The 16880-nt window shown below is 44.5% G+C and overlaps 1 protein-coding gene across 1 annotated transcript; it reads right to left on the bottom strand.

Moving 5' to 3' along the window:
* Positions 1–276: 276 nt before the first annotated feature.
* LOC139354510 (uncharacterized) lies at positions 277–6222 on the bottom strand. The gene is made up of 2 exons (XM_070998754.1): positions 1135–6222; positions 277–819 (listed from the first exon to the last, which is right to left on the bottom strand). The coding sequence occupies exons 1-2, from the start codon at positions 1878–1880 to the stop codon at positions 279–281; spliced, it is 1287 nt and encodes a 428-aa protein (XP_070854855.1). The 5' UTR covers positions 1881–6222; the 3' UTR covers positions 277–278.
* Positions 6223–16880: the final 10658 nt, after the last annotated feature.

The following is a 16880-nucleotide window of genomic DNA, read 5'->3' as shown; positions in this document are numbered from 1 at the left end:
CTCGATCTTGAGGACCACCTCCAGCGTCATGGCCTCGTCGACCTTCGACCGAATCGTCGCCGTGCAGATGCTCTCATCGCCCACGTTTGTTGTCGGCAAACGAATCGCGGCGGCCAGGGATGCATTGATGGAGCTTGTCGTGGTGCACGGATCGATGAGTGCGGCGGTGTCGAACGTCTTCTCCCCGGTCTCGACGATCACCAAAGCAGTCGGAGGAAATCGGAGGAATGATTTGCCAGGTGAGCTGCTGATGACTATACGCATCGGTTACAGACTCCTTAACGGCTTGCAGGAAGTCTCGGGAAAGCACGGTGGAGGCGCCGACGAAGGTCTTTCCATTGACGGACTGGACTTGGCGAGGACACCCTCGGGAGGACGTTGACGCTATGACGCTGGAGAAGTGCCGCGAGCGACGGAGCTGGTGTCGAGGATGCTGAGCGCGGTGGAGGGGCAAGCGTTTGGTGAGTTGGCGGATCTTGCCGGCGCGAACGCTGCGGAGAAGCGGGCTGTTGCTTGGAGCCGGACTTTTTCCGGGAAACACGTTCGTGCATGTGGAGCAGCGTGTGATGGTTCCGGTTGCACGTTCTGCACCGGTCACCGCTACGACAGCTCCCAGTGGAGTGCTCGTGTGCGAGACAGTTCGCGCAGTACTTGTTAATGAGAACTGCCCGCAGCCGCTTCTCTGCGTTCAGCTTTAGGAACCTCTGACACTTCCGAAGAGGATGGATTCCGCGGCAGACTCGGCATCGGTAGGACTGAGTATCTCTAGTACGTCTGCTGTCCAAAGCCTGAGCGCTACGTGGACGGGGAGCCATATTCCTGTTTAGAGTGTGGATAAGGAAAAAACAAACAGGGCTGATTAAAAATGACGTGGATAATGGCTACGGACTAAGGTGTGTAAGAAACGCGGCTCTTTACGAGGTAGTTTTGGGCGGCTCTCTTGAAAGAAGAACCACCTTGTTCACTGGACATTTGACAATGCCGCGTGTCGTAAGAATGTCGACTACGCGGACATTGCCATCGGCTCCCGGAAAAACGGAGTCTATTCTTCCGAGTCGCCACTCATTTGAGGGCAAATTGTCATCCTTAATGACGACTAGATCGCCATCACGCAGATTCTCTGTAGGGACTTACCACTTGTTGCGCTTGTGGAGCTCCTTAAGGTACTCATCCTTCCATCGAGTGCGGAATTGTTGATGGAGAGACTTTAAGTGCTGCCACCGGTTCAGAATGGACTTGGAGTCGCCCTTTACTTCAGGTTTCACTATGGATAGAAGAGGTCCACCAACAAGAAAGTGCCCTGGTGTCAACGCTAAGAGATCAGTTGGATCCTCGGACATGGGAGATAGCGGTCTGGAATTCAGACAAGCTTCGATTCTCGCTAGGAGGGTGGACAGCTCTTCAAAGGTGTACTTCCGTGTAGCGGTGGACTTGTAAAACAAGGTCTTGAAGCTCTTGACACCAGCTTCCCATAGGCCTCCCATATGGGGTGCCCCAGGAGGAATGAATTGCCAGGTGAGCTGCTGATGACTATACTCATCGGTCACAGACTCCTTAACGGCTTGCAGGAAGTCTCGGGAAAGCACGGTGGAGGCGCCGACGAAGGTCTTTCCCTTGTCGGACTGGACTTGGCGAGGACACCCTCTTCTAGAGACGAAACGAGCGAAAGCGGCAAGAAACTTTTCAGTCGTTAAGTCAGATGTAGGCTCTAGATGGATGGCCTTTGTAGAAAAACAAACGAAAACCAACACATACCCTTTTGTAATGAGACAAGCTCTTCCGGTATAATTTTTTATGTCAAACGGGCCGGCGTAGTCCATCCCTGTGTACGTGAACGGACGGGAAAAAGAGACTCGCTCTTTCGGAAAACTTCCCATCATCTGGACTTGCAATCTCTTTTTGTGGATAACGCAGGATACTGTCTTCACCAAGTTCTTTATTCTCGGAACCCAGTATCTGGACCGAGTGAGACGCACCACTAACTGGTTGCCACCATGTAACGTAATGAGATGCGTGAATTTTACCAGACGCCGCCAGAGTGCACATTCGTACGGCAGGATTATCGGATGTCGTTCATCATACCGCAAACTGTCGGAGGCCGTTACGCGGCCGCTTGCCCTGATTAGCCCTTTCTTGTCTAGAGGGAATCGAACTTGCCGCGGGCATAGGACGCTTCTGACTCAAGCAGCGGTATTCTTCAGAAAAATACCTGCGCTGAGTGCAAATTGTCACGAGCTGTTCCGCGGCGGCAACGACCTGGGCCTCTATACGGACCCCGGAAAGCGGTGATTGTCTTCGACATCGCTGGACAAATCGATGGACATACGCGAAGACCCGCAAAGCTCTATCTAATTTGGAAAAGCGATCTGTCGGCATAGACGCCACAAGGGCTTTGACGGCACGCTTTTCGATCTCAGTCACCGGCAGGTCGGTTCCCTGGCTGGGCCAATGATCGCGTGGACGTTGCAGCCAAGTGGGTCCATGCCAAAGCGGGTTATCCACCAGCACTTTAAGGGGAACTCGTCGACTTGCCAAATCAGCTGGACTATGTTCGGATTGAACGTGTGGCCAATTGGCTGCCTCTGTGGACTCGGTGATCTTCGTCACCCTGTGGGCAACGAACGTTGTCAAATGGCACGCTGGTTTGGCTAACCATTGCTACCACAATCGTGGAATCCGTGATGCTGTACGCGGAACTCTGGACGGAAGGAAACCAATCTGGGTATTCTGACCTGGTCTAGGACCGAATAGCTCTGGAGAAAGCTGTTCCACCATTGGCACAGCTCAATTGGAAGTTTATCGTCCCAACCTAGATCCTGAAGGCAAATTTCTTGCATAAAGATTTTGGCACACACAAGAAATGGAGCGAGCCAGCCTGCTGGATCAAACAGCTTGGCAATTTGGGAAAGGACTTGGCGTTTCGTGTGGGAAATTTCCGTTGCTAGAACTGGTGGGACGAAAAAGAACTCATCGGACGTCGCCTTCCATCGTACGCCGAGAGTTTTGGCTGTGTCAAGAAGAATGATGTCAGAAGATGATCGCTTTGAATATGGGCTAATATTTCTTTGTGGTTGGAGGTCCATTTTCTCAATGCACTTTGCAGCTCGCGAACAATGAACTTAGCGTCCTCGGCGGAGTCAGCTCCCGAAAGGACATCGTCTACATACATATGATTTCGAATGACGTTGCTCGCTCTTGGATGGCTGAGCTGCACGTCAGTTGCTAGCTATGGCAGGACTCGAATGGCCAGGAATGGCGCGCAATTGACTCCAAAAGTTACCGTCTGTAATAAATGCTTCGGATCTCTCCATATCTGCCGATACATTTTTTCGATATCGGTACTGTAGACGTATCCGAAATATCGCCACTTCAGGATCTAGATAGTTAGATCGGAATGTAAGACATCTGTGCGCTCTCGTAGAACTTCGGATCCGCTAGTGACAGTTCGGGAAGATCCCGTAGAAACTGTTGCGGAATTTGACAAGATGGAAGGTTTCTAGCTAATTGAGGAAGAACATAGGCCGTCGTGTTTATTTGCAAGCCAGGCCTGGTCGAAGAACGGATGGTAAACTGACAGAGCCTTTAGAATTCAGCGTATACTGTCTGGTTTTAGCCTGAAACTTGGGCTCGGATTACCTGGTGAGGCAACTTTATTAATTTGAACAGTCGCTCAGAAATAAAGGTTTCCTCTGATCCTGAATCTATCAAGGCACGAGCTGTCAAATATGGCAGTGCCCAGCAAGACGGATCTATACCCCGTCGCGAAGTAATTTTGGACTGTAGAGTCCGTGGACCCGGAAGCGATGGCAACTGGTGTATTTGGTCTTGATCTGGGTCTCGGGGAGGGATTCAAAGGCGATTGGAGGAGTTCCCTCTATGTAGTAAGGTGTGATGGCGGCCGCGGCACGTAAAGCAACTATGAGTGCTTTCACAATCACGCAGTTGATGCCCTCGTGCGAAGCAGTTCAGACACAGCTGCTTCCTCTTTTTATATGCCGACCGCTCGTCGACCGTCATCTGGAGAAACCGTGCACATGTGCGGACAGGATGGTTTTCCTTCTTACAAAGGTCACATCCTTTTGGGTTGGGTGCTACCCTTGTCTCGTAAGAATTTATTCTTCGAAGCGCTGCAGTTGGGGCGGATTTTTGATTGATTGACTCGAGCCTGACGGCCGTACGTCGTCTATGGCTTCTAAGGTCCGGTGACGCTCCGTAAGGAAGGCGTTCAGTTCCTGCCACGTCAGAATCTCTGCCTTGTTGTGCAGGGACTGTTCCCACAAGGATAGCGTGAGCTTCGGAAGTTTGGAGGAGCACATGTACACTAAGAGGATATCCCAAATTTCGGTTTAAATTCCGGACATTTCTAAAGTCGTAAGGCAACCCTGGATGGTGCGGTGAAGTTCTCGGATAGCTGACCCAGATTCCTAATAACGGACTGCGCATTGAAAAGTATTTATAATTGGCTATTTACTAACAACCGCTTGTTTTCGAAACGCTCAGTTAGGTTAACCCAAGCTGAGCGAAAGCCATCGGTAATAAGTTCGACACTATCGTGTGTGCATCGCCGCTTGTTTTGGCATTTAGGTGAAACAGTTTTTCGACTAGCGTCAGCCTTGGATGGTTTATATAAATGGCCGTAAACAGATCCCTGAAGGTCGGCCACCGCAGATAATCTTTGGTGAAAACCTCGGTATCGCACGGAGGCAGCCGACAGCCAGAGGAAATGTAAGTCTGGGTAGGAACAGCTTGAACTTGGAGAGCCTAGGCTATCATATCCGCGATCTGAGCCCCACATCTCTCGTAAACGGAATAGCAGTAGCCATATTTAGCTTTGAGAAATGGCAAACTATCAGCTGCACTGTCTCCGGCTTCTGCTATGCACCCGGTGCATAACGTGCGTATTTCTTCGCGGCGGATGGACAGAGTAGGAGGTATCGGCGAAGGAGTGTTTGTTCTGGATGCAAACTCACTCAGCCGATCTGAGACCTCAATAAATTTGCTTAGAGCAATTTGAGAAGGTGTTAATGCAATTTTGACGTTTGCACGGGTGACCCTTTTTCGGGGCGAAGAGGACTTAGCGGTTAGTTTGGGTATGGGCGGATCTACGGATATGCCTGGAACTGCGGCAGGTGGAACAGACAACTTGTTGTTATCACTTCCAACGGAAATTTAAAAAAATGACCTTTTTTGGGTCAGAATCTGCTCGCCTTGTTTATGTCGAATAAATAGGAAACATGGCCCACTTCTGGAACAGTGGAACCCGGTGTCGACAAATACCAAATATGTGTTAATATGTAGTCCCCGGTGGAGTAGTTGTAATATTTCGCTTTTACATAATCTTCTGAATGAAGAAAAATACCAAAATATGCCAATAAGTTGTTGGCCGGAGGAAGCTATTTGTTGATTATTTAGTATTAGAGTATTGTTTTAATTTAATTTAATATTCCGAGGGAAAAATACTAAAGTATACCGAAAAAATTGGTGGACGGAGGATGCTATGCATGCGGTGGAGTGCTGGTATTATTTTCCCTGGATAAATAAATTTTACGAAATAAATATCAAATACCGAAAAAAATACTAAAAAGTTTGAAGGTGGTAAATAAAACACAATGACTAAAAAAAAATTTCACGTCGGTTGGGTTAATTTTTATTTTATTATTTTTAACCGGATGGCCGACGGAAAACTTTAAATAGTCGGAACGGGATGATGGAGTTAGAAATTATATGTGGATGTATGTAGATTTGTATGTATGTATATTTGTATGTATGTAGATATGGATATGTATGTAGATATTTGTATGTATGTAAATATTTGTATGTATGTAGATATGGATATGTAATGTTCGCAGGTTTTAAATTTATTAAATAATTATTGCCGGCGGGGTATGTGTTGTGGTGGACGTTTTCAATTTATTGTATGTGGACTGTATTTGGAAAAACGAAAAAATTTGGTCAAGTATTTTAGCGTCTGCGGATATACAGTGAGAAAATCTTGAAAAGTTGTGGGGGCCTGAATTGGCGGAACACTTGAAATTAAATAATTCTCACTGTATGCTTGGTCCAAGAATATATATTTGCACAATATTTTTTCTAAGCTTGGAATTTTTTTTCTCGATTTTATATATGTTTATGTGTAAATGGATGAGCGGCCAAATGCAATTAAAAAAGGAGTCGGGAAAATTTGGCAATATGGCCGCACTTAGCAAACGGAAAATTAACAAGACGAAAAAGCTTTACTTTTCTTATCGGCTCGAATGGATCAAAATGTACGCCGGGGGGTAGCGGGGTACCGGTGGCGCTGGTAGAATGGCGTGGGAGCCGACGGCGGGAAACTGGCGGGGTCGGCAGGCTGCTGCGCTGGGCTTCGGCGGTTTGCTGCTGGTGCGGCGGAAAGCGTCTAAGCTGTAGGGGAGAAAAGCACTCGAAACGCGAAGTGCCCCTTGACCGAAAAGTAGTACGCAAAAAGGTTACTTTGTAAAATAGGCGGGAGAGCGACTGCGGTTTATTCCATATGAATGCCAAAATTGAACTACTTAAGTCAAAGCTCAGTTCCGCGCTCCAAAGCGCAGCGGAGACTTCACGGAGTGGAGCTGGGAACAGCGCAGGAGAGCGGGAGCGCTAGAGAGCGGGAGAGCGAGAGAGCGGTGCTGTTGGATGGCGGGGCCGGTCCAGATTGGCCGGACAGTGGGCCTGAACAAAAGACATTAAGAACAAACAGCAGGTAGTACATAAAGACAGATTAAAAATGTTTAATACGTAGAACATATACATTTTTAATTTTATTTAATATTTTTTTATTTTTTAAATAAAAACCTTGCAATTTCATTAATTATAACTGATTCAACTTTATTAAATATAATCTCATTTATAAAAATTATAAAAAGTTTTGGCCATACCCAAAACAATTTTAATACAATTAGTTCAAATAATATTTAAAAAAAAAAATTTATATACATAAATACATTTTTTTAATCCAAAAAAAAATTACAAAAAAAAAAAATATATATTGATATGTATAAACAACATTTTTTCCAATTTCTTTATATTTTAAATAATACAACATTTTATATTTTTTTAATATATATAATCTCTCGAAAATAACTCCACTATATTACGTTATTTTTCAAAAAGACGGAGATGTAGTATGCGTACATATCGGGTACACACTGTACAATAATAACATTAAATTATAAATATATACAAATCTAACGGCCAGAACATTTCCAAGTGCGTTGGTAATATGATCACCCAGCAGACAACTGTCGCTGTGTTGGTATGTTTCACACACAGGCCGACTTACTTGAATACGATTTAAATGTCGCGCACACTGCATACTCCCTTTCGCTTAAATAGCGAATGTTAATACATTCGCATACAGCTAATGGGCAAGAAGTAGTCTATAAGAATATTGGCATCTCAACTGGCCATTCAGCACAAGCCGCCTTAAGGGGCTGTCAGAGTGGTGAATATATGCCCAATTGCATTGTCAGCATTTTTCTCCCGCTGCTGCCGAATGCCCATCAGCCAGACTTAAGCTTAAGCGAATCATTCTGAATGGTTTTAAATAAAAGTCTTTGCGGCAAACTAAAGTACAATGTATATTAAGGTCAGTGGTGTAGTTGTATTTTTTGGGACTTTTCCTTGTCAATGATTATTTGTTCAAAAACAAAAATAATAGCTGTTTTCGAACTCAAATTCTTTAACCAATTAATATTAAAGATTTGTGTTAGGATTTCGTGACTTGGCATGTGGATTACATAGTTCTTTTATAATTTATAAACATTTTTTTTATTTTGAGCTGCTCAATAAGGGTCATATGTGGCGAAAGTAGGTAAAATTCTGCATTCGAGAATGAAAGAATTATTGTCCTATGTCGCACAATGTGAAGCCAAAGTTGAAACTTTGCTTTTTCGTTTTTTAGAATACAAAAAATTAATATTTTTTCCACTTTTTGTTACAGTAAAACAAGGAAGAAAGCTACAGTCGAGTACCCGTTACTCAGCTTATGGGAGCAAAGGGAAATGGAGATATGCGAGCAGCAAAGCGAGATTGGAATGCGCCACCTACCCGCGAACTCAATATACGGTTATGTGGGCGGTAGGCAGACTTAAGCGTTATGGGCGTTCGAGTGGGCGTGGCAAACTTTTTTTTCGGTCAATCGATACGTATTTATTTATTTATTTATTTATTTATTTCGCCAACAGTTGGTACCTTAACTGGCTACTTGTCTATTACTAAACTAAATAATAAGGGACGAAAAGTAATTGTAAAGGGTTTTCTTAATTAATTCCCCTAAGGATCATGGGTCCACCCGCATGTGAGACGGAAGTTTGTTCCAGTAGAACAAGGCTCTACACAGAGGCTCATTAAAAGCATAGTTAGCTCTATAGGACGGAATAAAATAAGGTTAAAATGGCCTTAAAGACCTTAAAGGAAAAGCCTATGCTACTCAGCAATGCAGGGCAGTCTATTTTGGAGGACAGCAGGTCACAAATAAAAACTAGTGCGCTAGTTGTTCTACGATATTGTAGGGAAGAAAGGTGCACAAGACGACATTTCGCAGAGTAAGAGGGAACCGGGTCATTAACGTTTAGAGAAAGAAGGGCAAAAGATAGGAATTTTTTTTGAACACGCTCAATACGATTGATGTGTGTAGTACCAGTCGGACTCCAGACAATCGAAGCATATTCGAATCTGGACCTAATGAACGAAGAAAATAGGCTAAGTTTCGTGTACGGATCTTTAAATTGCGTGGAATTTCGTTTTACAAAACCATACATAGCGTATGCCTTTGGAATTATGTAATTTATGTGATCAATGAAAGTAAATTTAGTATCAAACATAACTCCTAGGTCCAGTGATTCATTTCTCAAGGAAAGAACATGGAAACTAATGAAATACGAGCTAAGGACATTAATAAATCGTTTGCTGTACCTAACTTAGAAACATTTTGACACGTTCAGAGGCAACTTATTACGAGAACACCAATTTCCCACCTTTCTAAGGTCATTTTGAAGAAGTTCACTATCGGAGATTGAATTCACCGACATAAATATTTTAAGATAGTCCGCAAACAACAGGAATGCAGAATTTGTTATGCAATAGCTTAAATCATTAATGAAGATGATGAATAGAAACGGACCCAATGCACTACCCTGAGGAAGGCCAGAAGTAGCCACATACGGGTTTGAGAAAACACCATTGCACTCTACTCTATAAATCCGCCCATCTAAATAAGATTTAAACCAATTTAATATTGATGAATGAAATCCCAAATTCTGCAATTTCGCCAATAAAGCATTATGGGAGACTTTGTCAAATGCTTTGGCGAAGTCGGTGTAGACTACATCGACTTGATGATGACTGATGAACGAGTCGATGAAAAAAGGTAAAACGTAGCTAAGTTAGTGGTATTTGACCTTTCAGGCATAAAACCATGTTGGTTAGGACTGATGATCCGACCAGCAAGAATAGTTAGCTGCTTAGCTACAATTCGTTCAAACATTTTTGAGACATTACCTAGCTTTGCAATTGGCCTATAATTTGAAACAATATTTTTGTAACCAGACTTGAATATAGGAGAAACTGTTGCAAGTTTCCATCTATGCGCAAATACGCCAGTGGAAAGAGACTTGTTGAAGATAATTTTTAGGGGTTCACAAAGAACAACTATACAGTTTTTCAAAATAAATGGAGAAAGGACATCGCAGTCTAATTTTAATGATTCGTTAAAATTCTCAGCCGCCATATGACAGTCCAAATCAGTAACATCTAAGCACCCAATATTTAGCATCGTGGCAATGGCACTGAGTGAATCATCGTCATTCCACAGCGAGCTCGGTTCAAAGTTAGATGCAAAGTACTTAGCAAATAGATTAGCGACCCCAATATCTGAAGAAGCTAAAAGACTTTCATATGACATATGGGAAGGAAAGTAGGAGGTTGTTCGTTTAGAATTGACAAAGTGCCAGAATGCATTAGGATTGGTAGTTAGTTTACACTCTATATCAGCAATATATTGGCTGTATAAGAATTTATTGAGGATCAAAGTCAGCAGCATCACCGCTTTCTATGTAGCGCTTACAGAATTTATTTCGGAGATTTTTGTATTTTTTTAGTCCTTGTGTGTGTACCAAGGTAGTCTATAAGAACTTTGAACTCTAGTTTTAGCGTATCTGCCTATAATAGCAGAGAGAAAAGATATAAAAGCTTCATAGGTTGTATTCACATCCACATGCGAGAGGACTTCCGCCCATCTGATAATAGAAATATCACTACGTATAGAATCTAAGCTTCTAGAATTAATATAGGTAAGAGGCAAGCGAAAATTATTTTGTGAGAAAATATAACAAGTAATTAAGATTAATAGGGGCTTGTGATGAGCATCACACGCAGCTAGAGGATTATCGCTGCAACATAAAGTATGGCATAAATCAGGGCGTACAAAAATTAGATCTAGAAGCTTATTTAAGTTATTAAATACATGGTTAATCTGGACTAATCCCTTACTAAGAAGCTCATCGATGACTAAGATTTCGTGGGGAAGATGCAAATTACTGGGAACCATTGCTGAAGACTCAAGATCATAAGCCCAAACGAGCGAAGATAGGTTGAAGTCGCCCAAAACACATATATATTGGCCATCTTCCAGCTCCTGGTATAGGTGGGCAATGTTGTCCACATGCGCTTTATATAAATCAAAACTGCTGCTTGGGGGTATGTATGATACTGTCAGGAAAATTGTTTCCGTAGGACCAGCGAGAGATACACAGAGTTGGTCGAGCAGAGAATCCTCGTTCTGGAGACGAATAGCAATGCAACGCATCTCACACCGCACAGCAATTAAAACTCCGCCACCTCTGGAGCATCGTGTTTTAACGGAATCTCGATCCTTACGGAATACATGATAAAGATTTGTATCAAAGAATACATTATCGAAGAAATCCATATTGAGCCAGGTTTCAAGAAAAATGATGACGTCATGATCACCATGAGACGTTGCCTGAAAAAGGGATTGAGCTTTCGTACGCATACCACCAATATTTTGAAAATAAATATTGAAATTTTTATTGTTAGCGCATATCCGGTCATCCATGGTCATGCTATCAATAACTGGTCCAGCATCATGGCCCGAATCCGTAAGAGGCCTCGCTGGGATTTTATCATGATTAATAAAATTATTTGTAAGAACCTTCAGTAAAGTAGTGGTACGGATACGAATAGGCTGGTGATCGGCGTTCCAAATATTAGGTGGGCAGTCAATATTAGCATTCAAAATATAACTGCACGCAGGTGAATCCACTCCTGGTAATAATGAGCGAGAACGTACTTCAGCAGCCGCAGTCCATTGTTGTTGTTGATGGCGAAAGCATCTCCAGAAAGCACCTTCAGAGAGAGCACTCTGAGATGCTTGCCATTCAGCCAAATGTGCCGATAAAAGTTGTTGTAGAAAGTCGAACGTCAGAAAGTAAGAGACGAAGAGCGCCTAACTATTAGGCGATGAAGAGTGAGAATCCAGCCGACTATCTAGGTACTTCGGGAGAGAACCGCAAGATGATGAGAGCGCAACTCCGAGGAGCGCGCCGATATTAGAGCCAGGCGGACGACGAAAGTCGCGCACAGCGGCCAACAAAAGCTCCGGCTGATGTTGTTAATGAAGCATCAGTAGAGCATCGGAAAATGATGTGAGCGCAACTCCGAGGAGCGCGCCGAAATCCGAGCCAGGCGGGCGGCGAATGTCGCACAAAGTGGACAACAAAAGTTCCGGCTGATGTTGTCGATTGTGCGTTAGGAGAGAGTCAGAAGATGAAGAGAGGGCAGTGAGAAAGGCAAGCAGCTGCCGATATTGTTGCGAAAACGACTCCGACAAATGAGGAAAGGCTTGCAGACGATGTCCCGCAAAAGTATCGACGCCAGTGGCGTCGAACACTAGGGGTTTTTTGATGGCTGAATTGATGATGAAGTTTGTCCAGGCTCCGGCAAATTAGATAAGATTCCATCCCCTACCACAATGGCCCGTTCTCTATGAATACATTTTTTGTATCGTAAAGCTGATCGGGGATACCAAGTTTGAAATTTACAAACTTTAAAGTTGTAACGTCAACATCTTTTTTTACAAGTTTTACACAAGTGAGAGAACTAGCATCCACCTTAAGCTTGGTGGACACATATTTTAAAACAGTATTCGGCTCTGTATCAGTTGCAAACTTTCCGACATGCAAAAATTTCTTGGTCGGCAAAACATGAAGATCTTCGGCATTAGGAGCCACTCCAACAACATGTTTATTGGGCTTGTTGTTGTTCCTTCTCCTCTTATTTCGAACTTGTATGAAATTTCCTCTCTCAATATCCAGAGCATGATTAGAAGGGTCAACGACCGCGGAAGCCGTAGCAGCAGCAGCCACATATGACTGGGGAGCTGCAGCTACGTTGGTAGGCCTCGGTAGACGAGGCTTGGGATTTACATTCTGATTCAATGCATCATCTTAGGGGGGAACGCCTCCAAGAATTTACTATGAAGGCCCTGATATAAGCGCTCCAGGGCTTTCTATTTATTATCGAATTCATCGATTTCTATCACATTGCCACAGTATATTTGTATTTAATAAGAGTTTGAGCACATCGTCCGGTACGGCTACGCAAGAAGTATGATAGGCGCGACGGCACAAAGAAGAGCAGCGAAAAGCATCCGAAGCGCGAAGCTGGGCCAATGTAACATCGGTTTTGCAGTCGGGACAGCGGGGAAGTAACATAGCGAAAATTTTAAGCACGTCTAAGCGCAATGAAAGCTAGATGACGACTGACGAGATCAATACATTTCAGCTTAAAATTTTTATCTGGCATGCAAATTTTTGGCTCCACAGGCTTAGGCGGTTTGTGGGCGTTGGATTGTGCGTGCCATATTCGCGTGACAAACTTGCGCTGCGTACAATGCTACGGATTCTAAATCTGAAATCCCAATTCTCTATCCTTTATAGTTTTCGAGATATCTGCGTTCATATTAGCGATTTGTTGAAGTTTGTGGGCGGTTTGTGGACCTTAAAGTGGGCGTGGAAAACTTTTTTGTTGGGCCAATCGATAGGTATTGATGAGAACAATAAATTTCAGTTAAAATTTTAGTTCTACCATCAAAACTGTAGGAACCACAGTTTGGGTCGTTTTGTGGGCGTTAGAGAGGGCGTGGCACCCTGCAGAAACAAACTTGCGCTGCGCAAGAAGCTCAGGAATCTGCATGCCGGATCCCAATAGCCTTGCTCTTATAGTTTCCGAGATCTGAGCGTTTATACGTACAGAACCACTCCGAGATACGCGCCCGAACCTTGCACCCCGCCATCAGAAGTGGCAGAAGATCCCACCCACACCGCGGTACGAGGAGTCACCGCAGTGGACGCCAGCACGACCACCCACGACGAGGTTCGAGTAGCCACCACCGGAACGACAGCAGCAACAACCCGTGCAACGACCGCAGCAACAACGGAGGATCCGGCGGCAAAAGAGGAGCCTCGGATTTGGGAGGAGGAGGTCCCACGGGCAAGCCCACGGGACCCAAGAACCCGAAGCAGCACCGGGACAGGACGAGCCGCTGAATAGGGGGCTTTGGGTGTGACCCGAACCCGTGGACAGTGGCTGTCCCCCGCTAAAACGGCAGCACTCCGCGCCCGAAATCGCCGAGGTGGTGGCCAGGAGGTAGTTGATGCGGGTAATGACGGCGCCGGAAGGTCAGCAATGGCGAGAGATCGCGAATGTCGAGTGGCCCGAGGGAATCTCGGAGGCGCAGGCGGTGAAGGAGGAGCAAATGCGAAATCCTCTTCGCACACTCTCTCAAATGTTGCCAGCCTAAAGCCAAGTTCAACCGGCTGAAGACGAGTGAAGGGAAAGAAAGGAATTAAGAAAGTTGGAAACTTACCCATGAAATATCATGATGATGATGATGATGATGATGATGATATGGGGAGTCCCGCTGGGTTATCGATAGCTGATGGGTATCGGTGCTCGTAACGTAAAGTGGAAACGGAGCAGGTCCTGGCGCGAGCAGCCAGAAAGGGAGATCGTGTGCGGTCTCAAGTGGAGTAGTCCAGAAGAGTCTACGGTTTTGACTCGTGAAGTCCCGGAACGGCATGTGTCCGAAACCCCGAGTGTAATAAGGGGGAAGGGAGAGGGGTCGATCGTTTGTGGTCTCCAAGAGAGCCCTACGGTTCTGACTCGTAAAGTCCCGTAACGGCGTATGACCGAAGCCCCAAGGGCCAAAAGCCACGCTACGACCAGCGTGCAGGACCTCGTTAGCGGCAAATCCGCCACCACATCACGACAGCTACGCAGAACAGATCGAGCTACGCGGAAACGTCACGGACAATAACCAAAAGGGTGAGGCTATGGTGGAACGTTCGTTTACACTTGGCGTAGAAGCGAAGCTAAGCAATAGGCAGCCTCCTTGCGTAACTTGGACTGTCAGCGCGAACTGAGTAGAACCCCAGTGGGACCATGCGGGACAGAGCAAGGGACTGGCGGTTGTGTACCGAAAGGAGTAGTCCAGGAGAGCGCAGCATCTGTTCACCCTAGTCAGAGAACGGTGACGCTTCCCTAAGCTCACGCGGGTGATCCCCTTGTGAGTCCAAGACGCTACAAGTGGTCGTCGAATCACGCGTCGGAGACGAGCAGCGCCGAGCATCTTCAGGGAGCGACATGACCGGAGCACCGAGTCATCGAGGCGAGCAATCATCATCCTGCCATCAAAGCGACCCCGCGCCATTGACAAGTGCTCACTACCCCTTTTTGTGAAACTGAACTCAAAAACAAAATTAAATACAGCCCACACAACCAAATCGCATATATTCTTTACCTCGGACTATTCTTTGAAAAGTTATAACCAAACAATAATACATATTTAGCAAACTCAATAGAGTGCGTTATTACGTTATGTGGAGTGTTAGTTAAATTTCGTAAACAGACGATAGGAACAATCGATTGGTGGCGCTGTTTTTTTAAGCTAAGTAACGAGTATTTGATAGTCGAGGCTGTCGACTATAGCGTTTTTTCTTGCTTTACCTATACCTTGCAAGGGTATAGCAGAGGGTATAGTGTTTTCAGTCACAAGTTTACAACGCCGTAAAGGAGACGTTAACGAACCCATAAAGTATACAACATTTATTCTTGATCAGCATCACTGTCCATTTCTACAGAAACCTTCCAAAAAGTTTTATTCATCTTGCAGGTATTAAAAAAGTCGGAACGAGCCGGAGCTGACAACTATATCCTAAAGAATGATAGACAACTTTTTCTTTTAATGTACACAAATTATTACTTCAGAGCTTTTTCTACTCTTGGGAATATTTTTATACCCGTTACTCGTAGAGTAAAAGGGTATACTAGATTCGTCGGAAAGTATGTAACAGGCATAAGGAAGCGTTTCTGATCCCATAAAGTATATATATTCTTGATCAGGATCACTAGCCGAGTCGATCTAGCCATGTCCGTTTGTCCGTCTGTCTGTCCGGATGAACGCTGAGATCTCGGAAACTATGGGAGCTAGGCTATTGGGATTTGGCGTGAAGATTCCTGAGCTTCTTACGCAGCGCAAGTTTGTTTCAGTAGAGTGCCACGCCCACTCTAACGCCCACAAACCGCCCAAAACTGTGGCTCCTACAGTTTTGATGCTAGAATAAAAATTTTAACTGAAATGTAATGTTCTCATCAATACCTATCGATTGACCCAAAAAAAAATTGCCACGCCCACCCTAACGCCCATAAACCGCCCACAAACTTCAAAAAATCGTAAATATGAACGTGGATATCTCGGAAACTATCAAAGATAGAGAATTGGGATTTCAGATTTAGATTCCGTAGCCTTATACGCAGCTCAAGTTTGTCACGCGAATATGCCACGCCCACTCTAACGCCCACAAACCGCCAAAACCTGTGACGCCCACAATTTTTATGCTAGATAAAAAATTTAACTGAAATGTATTGGTCTCGTCAATACCTATCGATTGGTCCAAAAAAAAATTTGCCACGCCCACTCTAACGCCCATAACGCTTAAATCTGTATACCGCCGGTAGGTGGCGCATTTTAATCTCGCTTTGCTACTTGCATATCTCTATTTAGCTGAGTAACGGGTATCTGATAGTCGAGGTACTCGACTATAGCGTTCTTCCTTGTTTTTATATTATTTCATTATTTTATATAGCTGCCATAGGAAAAATCGAAAAATTAATGCAAAAATAATACAAGGACCGTTATATTTCGTTTTCGGTGGACACATACGGAGTAAATTAAAATGGAACACTGTCTTAATATTTCCGTAATTAGTTTTTAGTTCTTATAACCGTTACTGGTAGAGTAAAAGGGTATACTACATTTGTCGAAAGGTATGTAACAGACAGAAGGAAGAGTTTCAGACCCCACAAAGTATATATATTCTTGATCAGGATCACTAGCCGAGTCGATCTTGCCCTGTCCGTCTGTCCGGATTAACGCTGAGATCTCGGAAAATATAAGAGCTAGGTTGTTGGGACTTGGCATGCAGATTCCTGATTTTTTTGCGCAGCGCAGGTTTGTGAAACGTGCCACGCCCGCTCTAACGTCCACAAACCGCCCAAAACTGTGGCTCCTACAGTTTTGATGCTAGAATAAAAATTTGACCTGAAATGTTCTGTTTTCATCAATACCTATCGATTGACCCCAAAAAAGTTTACCACGCCCATTCTTACGCCTTAACGCGTTAATCTGTCTACCGCCCACATAACTTTATATTGAGATCGCGGGTATGTGGCGCGTTTCAATCTCGCTTTTCTGCTTGCATATCTATTTTAAGACAGTTATATATCCAAATTTGCAGCCTATATGCCTACACTAGGGTTTTTGTGATCGTATCACGTCGCAC

The sequence above is a fragment of the Drosophila suzukii genome (assembly GCF_043229965.1).
Source record: "Drosophila suzukii chromosome 2 unlocalized genomic scaffold, CBGP_Dsuzu_IsoJpt1.0 scf_2c, whole genome shotgun sequence".
Taxonomy (NCBI): Eukaryota; Metazoa; Arthropoda; class Insecta; order Diptera; family Drosophilidae; genus Drosophila; species Drosophila suzukii.
This window is presented reverse-complemented; position numbering and strand designations above follow the sequence as displayed.

Coding starts and splice junctions, on each gene's coding strand:
- LOC139354510 (XM_070998754.1), bottom strand. CDS start 1,880: ATGATGGGAAGTTTTCCGAAAGAGCGAGTCTCTTTTTCCCGTCCGTTC. Junction 820..1,134: donor CTCCACAAGCGCAACAAGTG/GTAAGTCCCTAC, acceptor CACTCTAAACAG/GAATATGGCTCCCCGTCCAC.